The sequence below is a fragment of the Gossypium arboreum genome, chromosome 5 (genome assembly GCF_025698485.1).
Source record: "Gossypium arboreum isolate Shixiya-1 chromosome 5, ASM2569848v2, whole genome shotgun sequence".
Lineage (NCBI taxonomy): Eukaryota > Viridiplantae > Streptophyta > Magnoliopsida > Malvales > Malvaceae > Gossypium > Gossypium arboreum.
The window spans coordinates 19777481-19799389 of record NC_069074.1 but is presented as its reverse complement, the minus strand read 5'-3'; the positions used below and the strand labels follow the sequence as shown (position 1 = coordinate 19799389).

Genomic DNA, 21909 nt, shown 5'->3' with positions numbered 1-21909 from the left:
TAACGTAACTCTTAATATTATATGAAAATAAGAAATTGACATGATATTATATACGCGATAATATGTTCATCATAAAAATATTAAAATTTAATGGTCGTTATTTGGATCAATACTAAAATAAAGAATTACAAATTAAAATACAATACAATGATAAACCATTGTATTCATTTAATATTCTTAATTTAATGTTTTATGTGTTTAAATTTTGTTTTACTCATAATTTAATCTAAATTCTTTTCATTATATAGTATTGTACATATTTTTAATGTTATTATTAATCAATTTCAAATTATAAATTTTATTTTTTATTGTAATTTATTTTTAAACTAGTGATTATATTTTAAATTTATTATATATATATAGATAAAATTTCTAATATTAATAATGATTTAAGAAAACATAAATAACCAAAAGCGTTAGGCAAGTAATAGGGGTTGTTGGTTCCATTGAGAATTCATAATTTTATATTGTTACTTACAAGTCCTGGTTCTTAGCTTTAGAGGGAAGAAAAGAGAATGGAGAACAACATTGAAGCACACCCATGGGCTTAATTATTGTCTTTGGGAAGAAGATCATTTGTGAAACATTAGCCACGTGTTTAGTTATTATCAATTTAGTCAGTGTCAGGAATGATAATTTACATTTTAATATAAAAATTACATTAAATATATTAGTTTTCTTAATGATTAGACAACCATTGTATTTTTATTTCTACATGCATATCATTATCTTGATCAAGATCACTGGACATTAATTAACCCTCTCTACCTAAAAAAATATTGCCAGGGCTAGAAAAGATAAAAGATTAAAGAAGTGGAGAAGCTGGGGAATGTCTCCCCAAACGGAAGTTTCAGGTGGGAAGAAAGTGGAAGAGGCCTCAACTACCACTTTTTTCTTTTTTTCTTTTAAATCTTCTTTAATTTATTATTATTATAATTATCGAGTCTCATTATACTTCTTGTGATTGATTCAGTAATTTACAAATGTTTATTCATATAACTCATCTAATTTCAAACTTTTAGAGAAGCAAGTTGAAAACCTAAACTCTAAATCTTTATTTGAACAGTTCTCTTTGAATATAATGTGTGTTTATATGATGAATATGAATGCTAACATTTTAATTGTACGCTAAACCTAAATTTTTTTCTTTGAAAAAGTACAATTTCATTAATAAAATCAAACTGGAAGACAGGTCAAATACAAAAATAAAATAAAGGGAGCATCTAACCCCAAGCCATTAGGCTTTTCCAATAAATCCAATCCTAGCTTCCCACATTATCATCCAGCATTAATAATATTAACAACAGAAGAAGCATCATAGTATAAGAATAAATGAAAAATATATGTCATGCATCTTAGCATAAACAAAGCAATAAAGAAAGAAGTTATGTCTTTTCCACGATGCACACATTCAGGTCGGAGAATCAGTGTTTTATGCTCCACTTTTCTCAAGCAAACCTTTCTCAAGCAAAAGAGATGTAACATTTCATGAAAGCTTCAAATAGGGTCACCCCAATTCTCAGGATAATTTTCAAATCCGACACATCATTTTGTCTTGTAAAAAGTACAAGGATGCTTTTGAGCTTTAGAATTTCCTTTTACATTTAGGCAAGAGGTCCCAGACTGTATAAAGTTTGATTCAGAATCGAAACTAAATCAATGAACAAGTAGTAGAATGAGTGGATGCACAAATTGTTGCCATAAGCTTGGATCTTTCTTGCAGCAGGCAAACAACAACTAAGATTCACCGCCAAGGTTGAGAGGAACCTTAGACCGGGCCATTTATGGGTGAGTAATCTAATTAGTTCATTTATTCTGTATTCGTTGATGTTTGTTTGCTTCGACAAATGATATCCTACATGCTGAACATGGTTCAAACACGTCCAGATTTATTTCATATTGGAAACCCCAAATTTATCTATAAATTGTGGCTCTACATGATTGTTTTACTTGAAAGAAAGATATTAGTGGTATGAGATTAATAACCGCAAGAATAAACGGCCATTTCATGGTGGCTGTAAAGTCCTCTATGGGAAGCCTGTGGCTTTGCTTAACTTTTATTTATACCTGGCATTATGGAAACAAGCTTCATCTCACTTTTCGTCAACAGACCAATGGATAGTCACAAAAGGGGGTGACGGTGGAGACACTGTCATTGTAGAGATTTTTAAATGACGGCTTGGAAAAACAATGAGAAAAGCTCCAATAATTAAGTGCCAGACAGCGTGCGTTGGGTTCCTGCAACAGTTGCTCAGTTACTTTTCAAAATCAACCATGAATCTAATCGTGAGTTTGAGAATAGGAGGAGAAAAGGTGTATAATACCGAATGCCGATATGGCCACCCCAGACAACACGACACCGGTGGAATGTGGAGCAGTAAGTGTTAGAACTAGAGGTTCTGGTTATGGAAGGAGGCGTGGAAGCAATTACTAGTAGCCGTCGTAGGGGAGGTAGCAAGTATATGTATAAATGAAGTATGATGCATTTTGAAGAAACAACAAAATCATATGGATGCGTCGGGACATGGTAACTTGATTAGAATGTTCAAAGCAAGACTAGCTACAAATATACGCCACCCAAATACAGTAATAAACCAAATCCAGATCCTTAGAAGGTCCAAAATTCTGAAGATCCCAAAGTAACACATTGAATTAAAACTTCAATCAGATAACACTCAGCATAAACCGTAATTCTCTCCAAAAGAACAGACAACACCGGAGTAATGAACTTGTTAAGACGATGTAAAATATTTACTTTTCTACTTTCAGCAAGGTTTTAAGGATTTATTTAACCTGAAAGGAGCTTGCCCGATTGCAATAAACTAATCAGGAAATCAACAACTTAATTTACAGCCATTATGAAAAATCCATTTTTCTTATACACATCAAACAATATCAAAGGTAACATCACCCAAAAATTTTTAAAATAAATTGTTGAAAAGTTTCATAAGACATCGAAGAATTCACCAAAGCCTATAAAAATATTCTGTCTTATTCAAAGTACTATATTATAATTATAACTTGATAAACAAAACAATACTGACAAATTGTTAATTGAAATCACAGAGAAGAAGTTTGGGGAGGAGCATTAGCATTCGCAGCAACCTTACCATCTTGACTTAACACCGGGACACTACCAGATGCCGCCATTTGTGGCATTCCTTGATATGGCGCCGCCGTGTAATACACCTGCCTTCCTGCCCCATCATAAACCACCTGTACATATCCTGATTCAGGCATCCCACCCGTCGGCTGCATAACTTGGATTCCCTCAGTATATGCCCCAAACTTCGTGGATGGAACCGCATTGTAAACCGACTGCTCTCGGTAAACATCCTGAACCACCCGCTGTACCCCGAAGTAAGGTTGACCAGCTGGTACGGTTACCTGTTGTATTGTCGGAGGCTGTTGATAAACTCCTGCTGCAGGAGTCGGAATGAGGTAAACTGGTTGGTTTGCGGGGGCTGCGGTCGCAGATATCGAATAAGCAGCAGAGGTTAAATACGCCGTTTGAATTGGCATTTGCAGCGGAGTTGATACTGGTACCGGTGAAGTGGCAATTTTATCCAACATTTTTGAATAATCTTGAGTATTGTAAGCTCTAGCATTTGATTCATCGATTTTTCTCTGCAAAATGCCTTGTTCTTGTGTAGCAGCAATATGCATCCTCTGTAATTCATGGATTTGCCTCTGGATCTCTGCTGGAGATACCATTGGGTCCGTGATCAAATGCTGGTCCTCCGATCCACAGTCTGATCCCGCCGTTACATCCTTCGCAACAACTTCCTGTGCCACCGTCACAACCGGAGGAACAGAATCCGGCACATTCACCTTATCCAATCCGAACAGAAAATCGGGATTTGCCGCCAGAACCGCCACAGTAGGAGGAGAAGAGGCATCGAGATTCTGAATCTGCACCGAATTCAATGCGTCAATGAACCATTGCCTATCGGACTTCGGTTCACTCCCTTCAAATCCTGACGCCACCAACGGCGAATTCAACGGGAATAGAAACAACCTCAACCGGGCCGGTTTGGCAAAGGAACGATGCAACCGGTCATATTCCATCATCATATGCTCCAGATCTTCATCATTGGTAACGGAAATTAAAGCGTCGAGATCTTCACCGGGAAGCTGATACTTGAAACAAACCTCAGAATCCCCACCGTAAAGAGAAGATAACTTGGCCATGATAGCAGAGAACTTGATGTTGCGGTCAACGACCAGGATTTTGGTATCTCCACCAACATAAGCGAGCTGGTTATCGTGGGAACGCGGTTGGATTTTGCCCCCATAGCTGCACATAAACTTAACCTTATAATTAACATTATTATTAGTAGCATTGAGGGAGGGCGACTCGTCCCATGATTGATTTTCGCATTCAATTTCTCTGGAACGAGGCGAAGAATCGCCGGATTCAGGATAAGAAGAGTAGGAGAAGTTTTCCATGGGATGAAATTGGTGAGGTTTGAGGGATTAGTCTTTAGGGTTCCATTGAAAAATGAAAAACAGCGGAGAATGGAGGTTTGAGTATTACTTTTGCAATGTGGGCGTGGTGGACCCAGCTGGAGCTGGATTGGAATTAAATAATTTAGAAGCGTGAAAGTAAATGTTTTTGCCTTTATTTATTTTTATTTCATTATTTTATTTGTTTCTTTTATAAACGTTGCCCCTACTGTTATAAAGTTTAATAATATAATATTACCCATGACCAACAAAGATAGATACAAAGGTAAACTATATTGTCCTTTTAGGGAAAGAAAAAAATGACATAATTAAGAGGACTGTCATAAGTTCGTAAAAAGAAATAGTAGTTTAAGCTTTAATTTAATTTGCATCATATGAAGGAAATTTTGAACATATCAAAATAAATATGGCATTTTGAGGAAAGAAAAAAACCTTTTCCTCTAGATGTACTCAATAAATTTGATAAATTGAGTCTTAACTTAACCTTTTCCTTTAGATATATTTAATAAATTTGATAAATTGAGTCTTAACTTAATTTATATCACATGAAGTAAACTTTAGACATACTTAAGAGGCATTTTGAGGATTTCGTTTTAGACATACCAATAAATATGACAGAATAAACCTTAATTCAATTGGCATCACATGAAGGAAACTTTCGATATACCCAAAAATATTGCATTTTGAGGAAAATAAGTAACCATTTGCCTTAGACATACCTAAAAGATATAACGGATTAAACCCTAACTCAATTGACACCACATGAAAAAAACTTTAGACATACAAAAAAAATAACATTTTGAGGAAAGTAAAAAACCTTTCTCTTTTTTGAATTTGGTTTTTTTTTTATATAACAATGATTTGAACGCAAGTTATTTTTGAGATTCAATTGAATCTTTTATTTAGGCAATGGAAAGCAAAAGAGAGTTGAATTTAAGTTACACAGTTTTATTTACTTCAAATTGGGAGAAAAACTATGGAAAAAAAGTAATGTTACTTTTTAAACGAGAAATTATACTTTTTTAATCCTATTAATTTTTACATGAATTATTTTATAAAAAGAATATAATTGGCATTTTTTTATAATAATCAAACATTTCTTTCGCTTTCCAAAGTGCTTTACTAATTTTATCTATTTAACAAAATAAACATGCATCATAACCTTTTTTAAACCTTCATTTCATTTCTTTTCCTTTATAATTATTTACCGAAACATAGGGTAAGGGTGGGGAGTTATTGGTAATAGTGAGAATTATAATAAAAAATAAAATATTAATATTAATTTGATTTTTAGGTTGCTTTATTTGAATGAAGTGAAAACAATAATTAAGTACTAAAACAAAAGCACTCTTTTGTTTGCCTGCGATGTATGTTTATAAACATCAACCTTTCCTACTTTCAACCCCTTTTTGCCTTGGCAAAATTTAGCACTAAAGAACCAAGAATCAAAGCCTCATCCATTGGCTCCACATCCTCCTTATAAATGGCGGTAAGTTGCGTTTCACTAGCTCGTTATTTTTTTTTTTAATCGATTGGCTTATTAGACTTCAACTTCCTTGCCCGTGACTTCACACTACCATTCTTGGATTGTCCTTGATCTCCTCGACCATTGCCCTTCACCTTGGCTTATTAAGATTCAAACTTGACCTTTTTAATGTCAAGCTCAATCAAGGACTCAACTGTCGTCATAGCTTTGGTAAGATCTTGGGCACCTCTTCACTGTAACTCAAGCTTAGCCTAAGGTCTTAGTCTATCCAAGAAAGAGAAAAATGTATTTATCTCATGCTAGCCAAATATCTAGATCATTAATTCACAAAACTCCAAATAGTGCCTTGTTGCAGAAGTCGTCGCAACCTAGCCCAAACCTCATCTTTAACATACTCAAGGTAAAACTATTCATTGAATTATTTCTAAACCTGCACCCAAGTCCTAATATTGATGCCACCTCACTTTTCGTTTGTGCACTACACCACCACCACAAAAGGGCAACATTAATTAAATATATAAACTTGATCCCCTTAAACTCTTTCAGTTTAGGGACGTCAATCTTGTGTTTGTATGTCTCGACTCACACCCTATTACCCACAATTGCTTTGCATAGAACAAGTTCCCCCTCGAGCTATTCCACATATTTCTTCAAAGCCTCCATCACGGCTTCGAGAGCATTATTCCTCTAGGTCAGCATATTCACAATGGAGTTAAGAGTCCTTTACATCTCTACCACAGTGACATTAGGTGTATCTTGTATTTGCTCCTTAAGCTCATCCTATAGAGTCCAGTTCTATGATGCAAACTTTAACCACCTCAAGGCTTTTCTTAACATCAACCATGGATTCTTTGAGTTTGGAAACTCTTCCATTTATCGCCGACAGAATATCCCTTGAATTGCTACCTTTCTTTTCCCCCATGGGTCTCTAGTAAGATATGTTGACAATCTGTTTGATTTGTCATCTCAACTAGGCACTTTAATGAAACTAGCCTCGGAAACTGCGTGACCTTAAGCGGTGAATTCGCTTCAAATTTTCATAATTTAACCTGAACCCTCGAAATATGACAATCTCAAAAGATTTCTGAGTCACCAATGGTAAAAAAGTAATTGACGGAACAAGTGAGAAAGTAAAAAAGGCTTAATAAAGCTTTTAAAGTGAATGCTCTCAATTTAATTACTCTAAGTGAAAAATGATTAGAAACGAGGTGGGAAATTCCTTTTCTATAGTTGAGCCCCCAACATCCAATAATACAAATTAAATTACATTAATGACTTAAATTCAAACCTATCTATACGGTAGATTCATAAAGAATTTAAACTCTGGATAATCCTATCCTTAGGATTACAAAATTACTCTGATAACTACAATTTACTATAGTGGTTCACTAGGCTCTAAATAAAGAGTTGAGCTGGTCTTGATAAGTTAAGTAACTCTAATCTACACCCTACGGATTTTCATCACTCCTTGCATGGATGGAAGATCATGAGAAAAAAAAAAGATAAGAGAAAGAGTGACAGTTGTAAATATAATATTAAATAAAAATTTAAATTTAAATATTTAAAGAATAACAATTGCATAATTTATATTATTAATAAAATCTCGATTAAGTTAGTGTTACGAGTCAATCAAATACTATTTCAATTAAGGAATTACAAAATGATCTTCTTAATTTAAAATAATTTATATTATTTGAGGATACTTTAATCTTTTCATTTAAAAACAATAAAAATATGCATATTGTATGATTTAAATCCATAACAATTACATAGATTTTTAAAAATTTACCACTAAACCAAAACTTCATTTTAATTTATTTATGTATTTTAATTTTATTATACACATTTTATTACATCTATTAATCATATATATTATTTATTGTTTTAAACACATATTTATGTTCTAAATACATAAATTTTATATGCATACACGTATAATAAAATTTAAGAATCATAATTCTAATATTATTTTAATAAAATTATGTAATTGAAAAAGTGTTATAATTAAAGCAAAATTTTTATTTAAACATATTATTAATGCAATTTTTATTAGACATCAACGACGGCTGGATAAAGAAGAATACACAAAAGTTTAAAATTTCTTAAAAAGTGAATATAAATACTTAAATTTTAATTTTATCTGTTCTCTAAAAACCCTTCATCATTAGATTCGATGTAAGTAATGATGTTTAAAATTAGATATATTGGTTAAACCCGTGGGCGGAAAGAAATCAACTGCGGAGACACGACAAACAGCAAAAGCCTTCGGGTTTTCGTCGACTTATTAGTTTTTGATTGTATTGTTGGTGAAAGTTTATGGAGCAGCGGGAAGGATTCGCTTTTGGTCTGCTGCTGCAGTGTAGCTGTTACTGGACCCATCTGGTAATACTAATATGCTGCCAAAACAAACCAAAATTATTAGAATACGTAATCAAAAAGGAAAAATAGTGGAAATTATCCATAGACTAGGTTAGCGTTAGGGTTTTAAAATTTAGTAGGGGCATGTATATTGATTGAGTCAAGTATTAGAAATTTAATATTATTTAAATGGAATTTTGTAAATAAAAATATGGTATAGGAAGATTTTACTTTTCGATTAAATTTTAATTTTAAATTTAATTAAGACATAATATAATATGATTATTAAATATAAGAAAGTTAAAAAGGAAAAATAATAAGGTTAATCATTGGTAGGTATCATAATGTTTACCTAAGGGACTTTGAAAACACTTTTTCACCCCCCGCTTTTTATGTTTCTCATCTCAGCTTTGGTCGGGTTGATTTCGTACATATTTGATATTTTTGCAGGATTTAAAAACAAATATTCTGCTTCGGCATTTTCCCATACTTGTTTCTTTTCCACCAACTCCTACCGTTCCCATTTTTTAAATACGTCTTTCAATTTTCTTTTTCCAAAACAAAATTCTATCATTTAAAAAAATATTACACACTTTAATAATTTCAAACCTGCAATCTTCCAAAGCTTGTCTAGTTGTCATAAATTAATATTAAAATCACCTTCTTATTTCCTTGAAAGTTTGGTATTTGGAACTTGCTCCGTATTGTTAACCCAACCCATGTTCCAAGGTCTTCGTCACTTTGCAACATGATGACTTCTGTTTCGGTCACGTATTATTGTTTTTTATTCCGAAATTGGACTAAGGATTATTTTTATCAAATGGTTTTGATCTAGAGTTGTGATGGTCGGGTCCGACTCTCACTTTAACAAAATTTTAGGTTGGATTATTAGGTTTTAAACCCGATTCAAAAGATGATTCTAAATTTTTGTTTAAATTCAGTGTAGATAAATATATTAAAATTTGGATTTGATTCGTGCTAATTTTTTAATTTTTTATATAAATTTTTAAAAATATAATAAACCAAATACATTAGAAATATTAAAATAAATATTTTTACCAAATTAAAAATAAATTTAAAAAGTTTTTATATTCAAATAAATAAGTGCAATTTAATAAGTAAATACCTCTAAAATAGTAGCAAAATTAATAATAAAAGTATTATACAATATCCAAACATTAACAACAAAATAAGAGTAACATAATTGTTAAATAGTAGTAAAAAAAGAGAAAATAACAACAAAATATGGAAAATTAATAGTTTTTTTTATTGAAAATTCAAGTCGGGCCCAAAAAAATCTTACTCAAAGCCCAACATATTTTTTAAATGGGCATTTTTTTTGTCCAAGTTTATTTTTTGAGCTTATATTTTTGCTCAAACCCTCCAATTTTTCAGGCAAGCCTTCATCCGGCTCGACCTATGGACAACTCTAGTTTTGGTCACCTATTTTTGCATTAGGGATTTGTTAAAGGCATAATAATTTTTTTAATCCTTCAATTTTATAAAAAATATTTTAATCATTTATTTTATTTTCATCTAATTTTTAAATTTGTATTTTTGTCAAATCACTCAAAAATGGATGAAAAATTTAACATTTGTTAACTTTGCTCATATGGTATATCGTGAATTGCCATATAGATAACACCTCAAACATTTAATTGATTTTTAGAATTTTAAAAATATTAAAAAATATTTTTATAATTTTAAAATAATTTAAATAATTTTAATTTTAAAAATAGTTTTATATATATTTTTGAATTTTTTAAAATTAATTAAATACTTACATGTTATTCACGTAATAATCCGCATAGGTACAACATTAGTAAAGTTAAAAATATTAAATTTTTATTTATTTTAAATAAATTGATAAAAAGCACAAATTTAAAAATAAAATAAAAACGAAAACCTAAATGAAAGATATTTTATAAAATTGAAACAACACTTTTACTAAAATCCTGACATATTTGGTCTATACCCATCCTCCTTTATTATAAATATTAAAATTTAAATAATACTACCGCCTAATCTATAAATGTTAGATGTATTTGTTCATTCCATTCCCTTTGATATTAACAAGAGGAAACCATTAACCTTCGTTATGAGTAGAAAATTCTTGTGACTCAAATCTTTAATGTGGATAAATTTAAAAACGGCCAAACACTAAAATTCATTAATTATTTTAATACGCATTTGACATGTAAACATAAACTATATATAAATATCTTCCCCAAATATTTTAGGGTCTCGCAATTCACTCCATACAATATATTTATAAGTATCAGTTAAACAGGAGTTTTAAATTTGCAAGTTGCGGCGTGGAGTAATAATGAGTAATTTTAGAGTTTTTATGTAAAACAGAGAAAGGGAGAAACTAAAGGAGTGAGGTGTGCTAAAATTGGATAAGAACTGTGGAATGCTCTCTTTTTTTCTTTAATTTTATAATTGTTTATTTGTTAAATATGCTTATTACATTATGAGTGGCGGGTAGAGATGAGACAGGTACAAGATCATATTCACACCTACCTCACCACCCACGAAGAGTCTAACTTTTGTCCCATCCTTACCTCACCATCAGCGAAATTTATATCAATCCCAGCCCAATTGAATTTGAAGTGAGATGAGACTCGCGAAACTTACCCACTAACTCCCCTAATTCCACATGTGAATTCGTACATTCATTTAGGTCAACGAGACTAAACTTTGTAATACCAAGGTTAATGCATTAATTATTTGTTTATGTATTTAGTAACATATTTAATAGCTAAAAAGGATTCCTAAATATAAAATTATTTACAAGGGCGTAAGAGAAAAGAAGAAAATTATGAGACTGATGATTATGCCCATATAAAGCACAAGGGCTAAAAGAAGCCCATTTCGAATGTCCTCAAACAAAGCAAGAGAGACCTAACCAAAAGCCCATTTGCAAGTCCATGATGGCAGTACGACGCCGTTTTCTTTCTCATGATTTCTTCTCCGGTTCTTATTGCTAAGCTCTGAAATCCCAGGTGGCTCGACTTCGATCTGTTTGTTCACTGAAGTCAAACAAACATGGTGAAAGCAGTGGTCGGAGAAGAAAGCCAACTCCAGCTAGCTGAGGATCGTCTCTCCCGATCTTCAGAACCGGCTCAGGTCCATTCCGTTTTCTCGTTGAAACAAAATTACAGAGATCGATGAATTCTGAAGAATTTCATGTTAAATTCCTTTTTGCCCGTTTAAATGCAGGTTGGTCTGGTGATAGGGAAACTCAACTCCGCTCTGGACCGCGGCTTCGTGTTCGATTTAGTACCCACTCCTCAAAACGACGCCGGACAACCAGCTTGTTCGGTTTTGGAGCCAGCAAAAGACAACAAGAAAAAAGGATCGAAATCCAAATCTCAGACGTCTGATTCTTCCTCTAATTTGGTCATTGACAAGGATTGGGTCGCTGAACATGCTCGCCAAGTGCGTTTATTCATTCATTTATTTGTTTACTTTGAATTAGTGAACTGAATTCGAATTTTTTCCCTTAAATTATGTAAATGTTGTTGAATCAAGTTGTCAAGAATGATGGTGGGTGGAATCAAAGTAGTGGGTATTTATGTGTGGGCAAGTGAGTCCGCTTTCAAGAATTCGACCATGGTGCTTTGCCAGGTGTTTCACTTTATCTTTGCTTCATTTTTATTGAAGTTTGGCATGTTTTCGTTAGGAGTAAAGTTTTGGTTTCACCTATTTATGATCTGAAATAAATCTAATGGTTTTTGCAGACTGTGAAGGGAGTTGCTGAAGCAGCTTCCACTTTGGAGGATGACCTTGATGAAAGATTGCTTATTCACATATGTTATAGCCCAAGGAGGTACTTTACAAGAACTGTATCTGTACTCGTTATTTGTTATTGATGTTTGATATTCCTCAGTTGTTAAAGTTAAATTTCTATTTTGACCTCAAAATTACACTTCTTTGGTAGATGGACATGTCGGAATTGTACACTGTCATCAAATATTACGTCAAGCAGCTTACGGCCTTGTGACTTCAAAATGGGGAGGGTCTTAACTTCTCTTCAAACTTTTAAGTGCTTGTACAATTTTGATCTTAGGTAACTATTATCTATTTCTCAAACTTCTTTCCCATCCCAGATTTCTATTGTTTGGCTTGATAATTCCTGTTGAATTTGTTCTTTTTTCCATATGGGGTTCACCAAACTTTCATTAGCATCTCTTATTGCCTGCTTCCTCATTACTTCTTTACAGTCTTTTTGCTAAAGTATTAGGCTACCATATAGCTATGCTTAATTTGGAACTTGGTTTCACTTTTGCATTGTTGCTTCTCTTGATAGTTGATACATATGTTGATATTTTCCTGCTAGCTATTTTAGCATCAAAAGTATGTCTTTAGTCATTTTTGAACAACAAAGGTATATGTTACTCAGGCTGCCAATTTATCAAGAGAAAACATCAAAATCTGAGACGCTTGTTGATGTTCTCTATAATGGAATTTCTAATTACGTTAAAGAGCTGCGAGGTGCAAAAGCTGTGATTGATGGGAACCTGGTGAGAATTGCTCTAATCAACCTCTTATGTCCAGGCATCTTATTCATTAATCTTATAATTATGGAACAATATCCATTACTTCTTGAATAATTCCTTCACCTTTGAACTGGTAATTTCTTCTGATGCTATTCTATTGTTTAGGTTGTTAATGATGAAGCATGCACCACAGAGGGTTTGCATGAAGTTGAGTTGCTTCTACCATTTATGAAGGATATGTACATTGAAGGTGATCTGGCCTTTTCTATTTTGAACTTGATTGTCTTTTCATGTTGTTTAGACTGTTAAAACTAACGTTTAATAATTGTTTAAATTTGTGAAGCATGCAGCCAGAAAGATGTTGTAGGTGTTGTCAATTTTACTGGCTCTCTATGTTCCTTTTCATTCTTGAATTCCAAGGAACCAATTTCACAAGCTGTTGCTGATATAAAGGTAACCCATTTCTTCTATTTTGTACTTTTTGTCTTGATTTAGATGATAACTTGGTCTCTTTTTGATATTTGAAGTGTTGACATGGAAATGCCTGTCCTGGTAAATAAAAGGGATTAGATGTTGCCACCTCTGTGCAAGATGAATATAAACAATGACCAGTTTATTTCAATTGTTTATCCAAATGGATACAAGTAGAATAGAATATTTGGAATTCAATATGTGAAATTATCTGATTTTAGTTGAGTGATGCCTGTTGACAAATTCAGTACAAACACATGCACCTAAATTCTTACATTCTCTTGCACATCAAAAGACGCATATTACCCCTAAAACTTTGGTCTGAAGAGTCTTTTTGAGTCTTATGTCATCTTTAAACTATGCTTATGTGTGCTATTGTGATGCAAGCCTTTTCATGTAGCATATTAATTTATTTTATATGACATGGCATAGTTTTTTTGATGTTCTCTACACAAGCATATAGCATATTTTGTCTTCACTTTGTCTTTATTGAATTACCCAGTTTCTTCAAAACCACCTTGTTGTGATGAGAACATTCTTGAAACGCTAATGTTCAAAGGTTATTTGTATGTTCTCAATCCAAAAAACAAACTGTCTTATTTGCTTGAATGACATGGGTTTATAATCTTGTCTTGTGCAACTGTATATGGCTGTGATCAGGATGATATCATCAGGAGTTTGCGAAGCAGGCTCGATATTATTTGCGATGAAGCAGATGAAGACCCAGGGCCAATCGACAATGGAATTAAGGAAGCAGGAAATGACTTAGCTTCTGAGAAGCCGGTTTCCCAACTCGTTTTACACTCCTTGAGGTGCATTAGTTGTGCTGTTGATAAGTCTTTATTTTATCAAAAGAACCTAACTCTAGTTAGAATACCGATTGCTGTCTGTCATCCAATGTCTAGTTTCCTCTTTTCTCTGTACATTATTACCATCATGGCTTCATGCTATTAAATTCAAGATCTGGCTATGTTGTGGCTACATTATTGATTACAATAAAACATTGTTCACAAGTGGCTTCCAAAATAGCCTATGCTTTTCTGTGTTCATTCTTAAATCATTATTTTCATTTCCTATATACGTGTTTTTTTTCCTCCATTTCTAAGCTTGCACCTCACAGAGTACCTGTTAATCCCCTTATATTTTTGCAATATTGATTCTCTCTACTGCATGCTAAACAAATTGGTACAGGAAAAATTGCAATCTTTCACTACCTCGGAGAGTCTTTGTTCCATGGTTGGCGGGTACATATATCTGTGACTATCTCCAACCATCAGAGACACTTGAGGTTCTTCTTCTTTTTCTTCTTTGTTTAATTGGAGGGTAACATATTTCTGTGCTTTCTAATTTGTTGTTTTCATGCGCTAGTAGGTTTTAAAAGATCATTGTGTTGAGTTGATGTCCATGGAAGCTCCAAATGATGCATCAAAAATATTGGAACCTGAAGAAGAAGCCATTAGAGTGTCCACTAGATCTTTTTGGGATGTAGTTCTCCCTTACTGTTCGACATCAAGCTCTACCCAAGAAAAGAACATGGAAATTACCGGCAAAGAAAATAGCCAGAAAACTAGCAAGTCAGCCAGTCTCTACTTCATTGCAGCCGTTATCATCCTCCTCCTCTCAGTATTAGTAGGTTTCGTGTTTGTAAGAAAATCATAGTGCAGTGGGTGAACATTTCGCTAGTAATATGGAGCCTTTTTAGAACCAATATCATATCAAGTAGTGTTATGATTGATTACCTCAAATTATAATAGAAAGGAAATTTTGTTCTGAGAACCATTTTCAATGCCATTGGACATTTTTTTATTGAAATGGCAATAGTTTTTTATGAGAAGATATGTGCCTTTTGAGTTTTCCTTGTTTGCCATGATAAAAAGATGTTACTCTGAACTTTGATTGATGTCTATTTTAAAAGCCATTTTGCATTGAGTTTAACATGAATAAGAATTCAATAAACACGGAAACTTTATTAATAAAACAATTGAGCGTACATTTTTTAGTCAATTATTTAGCAATGCAAGGAGACCATTTTTTTGTGTCAAATTTCCCTTAAAATGAAGAAGACAAATGAAGAAAGATCAAAGAATACAAATTGGATGAACAGATTAAAGAATTCTTGCGGAGTCCAACAGTGTAATGTCCAATTAGTTGGAAACTTCCTCCCTTAACACATGCTGCTGCTTTGCAACATCTCTTGATGAGCAAAGCGTTGAATCCACTGCCCTTGGGCTGCAATAGTTGAAGGCAGCGATTAAGCATAAGATACGGCGTCGTTCGATGTCGCTCTTTAATTCAAAATTTGCAAACCAAAAAAAAAAAAGAAAAGAAGCATAATTTACCTTTTATCGACAATGACCACCGAACGAAGTTCACAATTGTCGAAGCTAAGATCAGATCAGGTAATTAACTCATCATCAGTCACAATTCACAAACATTTAACATTTGAAAGCTTTCAAAATACAAATTATTTAATGGTTAAGGGTGAGTACCGTTGGCATAAGGCAGAGCTAACAGCTTGATGACAGTCATTTCCAAGTACTTTTAATATTTGCTGAAGTATGATGCCATGGCTGACAATCACTATCTCCTGCTCTGGCCTTGTCCACAACCTGGAATTGGAATTAAATATAATTTCATCAACCAGTAATTACAAAACAGGGCCAAGATTTTACATCCAATTGTTGTTACCAGTTCATAAACAAGACCATCCGTGCAGCAATTTCCTCTTCAGGCTCTCGAATGTCCGGATTCCACATGCTGTCATCTTCGCCATCCATCTGATCGATACAAAACAAATATAAGACATGCATACTTTAATACGGATTCATTGAACACTTGTACTATATGACATCATCTTAATCAATTAATGTTTAAAGATAAAATAATGGCGGCTAAAGGCCTTACCATTGAAAAATCAATAGAAGGGAAAAGAGCTTCGCATTCGCTAACCGTTCGCCTCATATCACAAGGTCGAACCCCCTGCATCCAGTTGAATTATAAAGTTATGAAACTTCCAGTTTAAAACTCCAATAACATGGTTTAATTTAAAATGATAGATTTAATTAAGCCATACCAAGCGGTCTCGACAAAGCTCAACTGCCATGATTTGGGGGCAATCGAGACCACCGGGTTTTGCAGAAAAATTATCAGTATTCCCTCCATCTGCGCTGCTTTCATTACCAAAAACTCCAATAGCAGTTTGCATGGTCCTAATAATTATGATACCATCAACACTCGTTAGCTTCGGATCCAAATATATATGACAATAACTTATCTCATCAACCTTTTGGTATTTTATGTTTTTACCTGTACAAAGGGGAGGTGACCACTAACTCGATCCTTTTAAAAAGTCCTCTAGCATGAACCTCCTTGCGAAGTTTAAAAACCTGTAAAAACAAATTTAAAGATTAAACATGATCATTATATATAAGTTTTTGACGATCCATATATAAGAAGCCACTGGTTATTAAATTACCTGCTGCAATCCCAACGGGGAGAGTTGGGCATCAAATAGGTGAGGAGACAACAGTGCATTACGGTCCTTGTCTCCTTCTACGTTATGCATTGCTTGTCCATGCCTCACCTGAAACTCATAAGTGACGGCTATGGTTTAATAAAAAAGAAAAGCCCTTTATTGGCGTTGGTATATTATATATGTAAACCAAGTACATACCAAGTGAATAATTTTGCAACGCTGCCATGGGTATGGAAATTGAGCTGCGGTGGTGTTCATTACTTTCTGCAAATGGTAAGTAAATTTAAGCAAATAGAAGAAAGCTTATTGTGATGCAAATTAAGTTATTTAAAACGTACGCTGCAGGATAAATACTTAAATATATATTGTGAGAGAGAAATTGAGATGAGTATTTTTCTAGGTTGGTTCATATGATCATGGCTATGTGACTCCTAAATAAATATTTAATAATGGTGGAATTATGCGAGCGTATGAAGAAGGAAAAAGTATGGAACTTAAGAATGAAACTAGAAAAGACTTTGAAAACTAGTTACCATTTGACTTACAATATATAAATTTCCCTGACAACTTTCAACTTTCAACTTTCAACTTTCATTCTATATAATATTATATACTATTCTTGGGAGGAACTCATTTATACCAGTGCAAATAATTTTACATATTTTTATAATTTTTATATGATTAGTATTTTAACATTTTAACCTTAAATTTTATATTAGTGTAAATGATCCATCCCCTACAGTATTACTTTGGTTGATACTAGAGGTGTTCAAATTTCGATTAAAATCGAATTAACCAATTAAGTCAATCTAATTCAGTTAATCGGTCGATTAACCGATCTAATTCATTCAGAGGTCAGTTAATAATTTTTTAGAAATTCGGTTATCGGTTAATTCATTAGAAGTCGAGTAATTAATTGAATTAACTAAATTAACCGAATTTAATAATTAATAATAAAAATTATATGTAGCTTTAATTTAGTTAAATGAATATTATCAATTTATTTTTTGATATGTTTTATACTTGTTTTAACAAATATATATATATATATATATATATAAATTTTAGTTAATTTAGTTGACCGACTGAATTAATTGAAATATTTCGGTTTGATTAACAGTTAAAATTAAAATTTCAGTTAATTCAATTAATACTAGTTTGGTTCAGTTAACTATTCTTAGTTTATCCTAACTTATATAATAATACCATTAAAATGCATAAACATTTCGTAGAAGGAAAATTGGCATGCAAACTGCAAGTCTTAGCCTTGTTTGCCAGGAAAATTATGAAGAAAATAAAAATCAAAGGAAAGAGTTTGCGGCCAAAGGAAAGCTGTGGAAAAATTGAGAACTTGGTTTAATTAACGCCAACCGCAGGATGGAAGGCTATTCTTGGAAATACTAGACTTCAAGTCTTACTTATAATTTTATTTAAATTTATATTATAATTTCTGATGATGATAAAAATTAATTCATGTCCATACATTAAATAGAGTTATGTTTGTTTACAAAGAATAAGATTCAATGAAATCCATGCAACATGGAAACAGGGATTATAGGAGTTTCCTTTTTCAATGCGCGAATAGGTGTGAAGCAACTGTTTTCCTTTTGTTTTTCTTTGGAAACGCGATTTTGGATTTACACGGAGGCCCAAACCCGTTTTATTTACAACTTAGGGAACGGTCAACCACTCTCAACAACTGCTAATTAATTGTGTATTATTTAATGTTTGATATATTATAAATTGTTAGTGACTTTGATGTTGTTACATTATTTTAAATAGTGTTAAATGAGTTTATTTTAAGAATTTCACATCTTATTAATATATCAAATATAAATTTCTTAGTTTAATTATACCTACATAATTGAAATATGTATCATTATGTTCAGTATGTAACCTAAAATTAATGTTCAATAAATGTAGAGTTCTTAATTTTATTATTTTATCATAATTTTTTAAAAATTTTAATAGAAATTAACCTCATTTAAACAAATGTTTAGTTTCTTGACAAAGTACGAAGAATCGTGAGGTAGGGTATGTAAGGTGCTTGATAGTTGTTACTCAAGACTCAAAATTGATAAAATTATTTTGTGTAATTTACAATAGAAGTTATTTAACTATAATTTTTTGATCACCTAACTATGAAATAAAATAGTCATTCAATTATTAATAATTTTCTTTTGATCATCAATTATGAAAAATTATAAAATAATCACCTAATTTTTAATTTTATCTTCTTCTTTTTATCAATAACTAGCTAACGTAAAGATAGAAATACTCAAAAATCCAAGATAGTTGGGTGATAAAAAACAAAAATAAACAGTTAAGTGACTATTTTGTAACTTTTCATTGTTTGATAACTGAAAAAGAAATTTCTGATAGTTGAGTGGTCATTTTAACTTTTCGTAATTGAATAACCAAAAAGAAAAATATAATTAAGTGATCACTACTAATGTAATTTATCTAATTATTAATTTTAAAATTGTAAAATTATGAGTTAATATAATGATAAAATTAATAAGAAAAATAAGATTATTATTTATAATTAAAAAACAACAACCCTCCTCCCACAAAAACAATATTGTTGGCGAAAACTCCTCAAATCCCTCAATGTATGCACCATCTCCAAATTTGTTTTCTATTTATACCTTAACAAAAATTATATGTATATTTACCATCTTTTTGACGTTAAAGGTTTGTTTTGGTCACTCTAAGGTCATTTTTGTTGATACAAGTAATTTAATTTTATTAATGAATATTGCATGAGAGGTTTTAAAATCAATGTCAAATCAAAATTTAAATTACTGCTCTTAGACGTCAATTACTATAATTTTGTAAGTATATACTCAAACTAAACATTAAAATTTGGAATTTTTAGAATAAGTTTAAATGAGCAGTGTATTTATTTATTATTAATGTAAAAATAGTAATTACAATAAACTTAAATATTATAATATAAAATAAAAAATAAACTAAACACATCTAATCGTCCATTTAAACCGCTTTTAATTAAGCGAAATTAATCTGTCATTTTTTTTATGAGAACAATTAATCAGCGGGTCTTAGGCTCTTAGCTCATGGAAAATTTTGCGTACATACACGTGTTAACAACAGTGACGACTAAGTCAGCCGGTCCAAATAAAAGTGTTTAATTTTTTATATAATTTATTATGTTTGCTTAGCAAATACGTGGAAAATACAAAGCATTTTCCAATAGGGAAACAAAAAGCCCACAGAAAATCTCCATCCCTCGGACTTCATTGACCAGTAAAGCCGCGTGATCAGCTTGAGTACGTTCGTTGATGCATACGGGTCGGATCAGATGTTATTAATTATCATGACCATTCTACTTGAATTTTTTTTTTTAAAAGAGATCTAGTAAAATAATAATTTTACATTTTAATAAATATACGTAAGTTAGACGAATATAAGATGTATTCCACAATACATCATTGTATTTTTACCTTTTTAATAATTATATATAAGGGTAAAATCATTATTTTTATATTAGGATTAGACAAACCATTATCCGAATCACTTTATTTTTAACATGTTTATAGGTTGGATTAAAGTAAGGTATTAATCATTTTGATATAATGAGTTATTTAACCCTCCAATTTTATATAAAAAGTTATTTTAGCCATTCATTTAATTTTTCGTTTTTTTAAGTCCTTAAACTTGTATTTTTATCAAATCACCACAAAATGAATGAAAAAGTTAACAACCGTTGACTTCGTTGATGTGGCATCTGCGTGGCACTCCACATATATGCCATGTTTACAATTAACTAATTTTTAAAAAATTTAAAATGATTATGATTTTTTTTATACATCTTTTAATAATTTTAATTTTTAAAATATTTTTATGAATTTTTGCATTTTAAATTTAAAATTAATTAATTTTTGCTTAACATTCACATGGCAATTCATATGTATGCCACATCAACAAAGTTAACAAACACAAAATTTTTCCATCTATTTTAGGGTAATTTGATAAATAGTGCAAATTTAAAGGCTAAAAGAGACAAAAAATTAAATGGAGGGCTAATATAACTTTTTGTAAAGTTGGAAGGCCAAATAAATTATTATACCTAATAATTTTTATATCCGCTCAACCCCAATTTAACTCAAATATTGGACAATATTTTTTGTCCAAGCTCAACCCGTATAAACAATGCATGCTACTTAGGCCTGATTTGGTCACCCATTTTTCAATAAAAATTTATTTTTTTAAAAAAAGAAAAATTATTATGTGAACTAAAAATTGGTAACAAGTGGTTAAATTATGAGAAAATTGGCTATGAAATTAAACATGTTAGAATTACGACATTTAGTAATACTTGCCTAATATTTAAATATATAAACATTGATTTACTAAAGAAGAAATTAATAAATATGGAAATAATAAATATATGAGTTAAAAATAAAAAATGTAGATAATGAATTTAATGGTAATGCTATATGTGGGGTTAAATGATAAAATGAATTATATTTATGAGAATTAGTAGTTGATAAATAATATAATATATTAAATTTTAGTTTAATTGGTATTGTAATTAATGTAATAAATAAGAATGCATAAATTGAATATGCTTAAATATGTATTTTCCTCCGATTTAAATGTTAAATTAAATTTGGGGATTTATGCCTAAAAGTAAACCTTGCTTATGGAGGATTGCATAAGTTATAATAAGACGTTAAAAAAATGTGAATTATACGAGTGTAGTAGAAATAATATACAATTGAATTATTGGTAAAAGATACAGTTAAACATGATAACTTATGATTGATTGAGGTATGAAAAAAAGTGAGTATAATGGAGTGACTAGATATATGAACATTTAGGTTTTAGATGTTTGAACAATATAATTAAAAGAGAAAATCAACTTGTAAAAGGTGATTAAATTTGAAAAAAATAATAGGGTGACACTAAATCTAACAATTAAAATGCATGATTAAAAGAGGTAGTAACTACGAGGAGAATCAAATAGAAATGATTATGGAACTCCATGTAATGGCTTGATGGTTAAGGGTGTTCACTATCCCAGGTGTGGCTTAAGTGTAACACCCCTATACTCAGTTAGACTATATGGACTTGGTATAAAACTATTACATTTGGTGCCAAAGTGGTTTTGGCTAGACATTGTACAA

The 21909-nt window shown here is 31.5% G+C and overlaps 3 protein-coding genes across 3 annotated transcripts; 1 reads left to right on the top strand and 2 right to left on the bottom strand.

Annotated features, from left to right (window-relative positions):
* Positions 1–1385: 1385 nt before the first annotated feature.
* On the bottom strand, positions 1386–4597 carry LOC108489934 (uncharacterized). The gene is made up of 2 exons (XM_017794690.2): positions 3111–4597; positions 1386–2238 (listed from the first exon to the last, which is right to left on the bottom strand). The coding sequence occupies exons 1-2, from the start codon at positions 4447–4449 to the stop codon at positions 2210–2212; spliced, it is 1368 nt and encodes a 455-aa protein (XP_017650179.1). The 5' UTR covers positions 4450–4597; the 3' UTR covers positions 1386–2209.
* Positions 4598–11287: 6690 nt separating this feature from the next.
* Positions 11288–15118, top strand: LOC108450214 (uncharacterized). Its single transcript, XM_017747736.2, has 11 exons — positions 11288–11440; positions 11534–11752; positions 11846–11941; positions 12055–12143; positions 12255–12383; positions 12717–12837; positions 12979–13063; positions 13157–13266; positions 13945–14096; positions 14476–14572; positions 14656–15118. Exons 1-11 carry the CDS (start codon positions 11360–11362, stop codon positions 14941–14943), a joined length of 1467 nt encoding a protein of 488 aa, XP_017603225.1. The 5' UTR covers positions 11288–11359; the 3' UTR covers positions 14944–15118.
* A 113-nt stretch (positions 15119–15231) lies between these two features.
* On the bottom strand, positions 15232–17161 carry LOC108451031 (phosphoglycerate mutase-like protein 1). The gene is made up of 9 exons (XM_017748767.2): positions 16958–17161; positions 16760–16867; positions 16591–16670; positions 16358–16493; positions 16189–16263; positions 15973–16061; positions 15774–15893; positions 15624–15668; positions 15232–15513 (listed from the first exon to the last, which is right to left on the bottom strand). The coding sequence occupies exons 1-9, from the start codon at positions 17015–17017 to the stop codon at positions 15429–15431; spliced, it is 798 nt and encodes a 265-aa protein (XP_017604256.1). The 5' UTR covers positions 17018–17161; the 3' UTR covers positions 15232–15428.
* Between the last annotated feature and the right edge of the window lie 4748 nt (positions 17162–21909).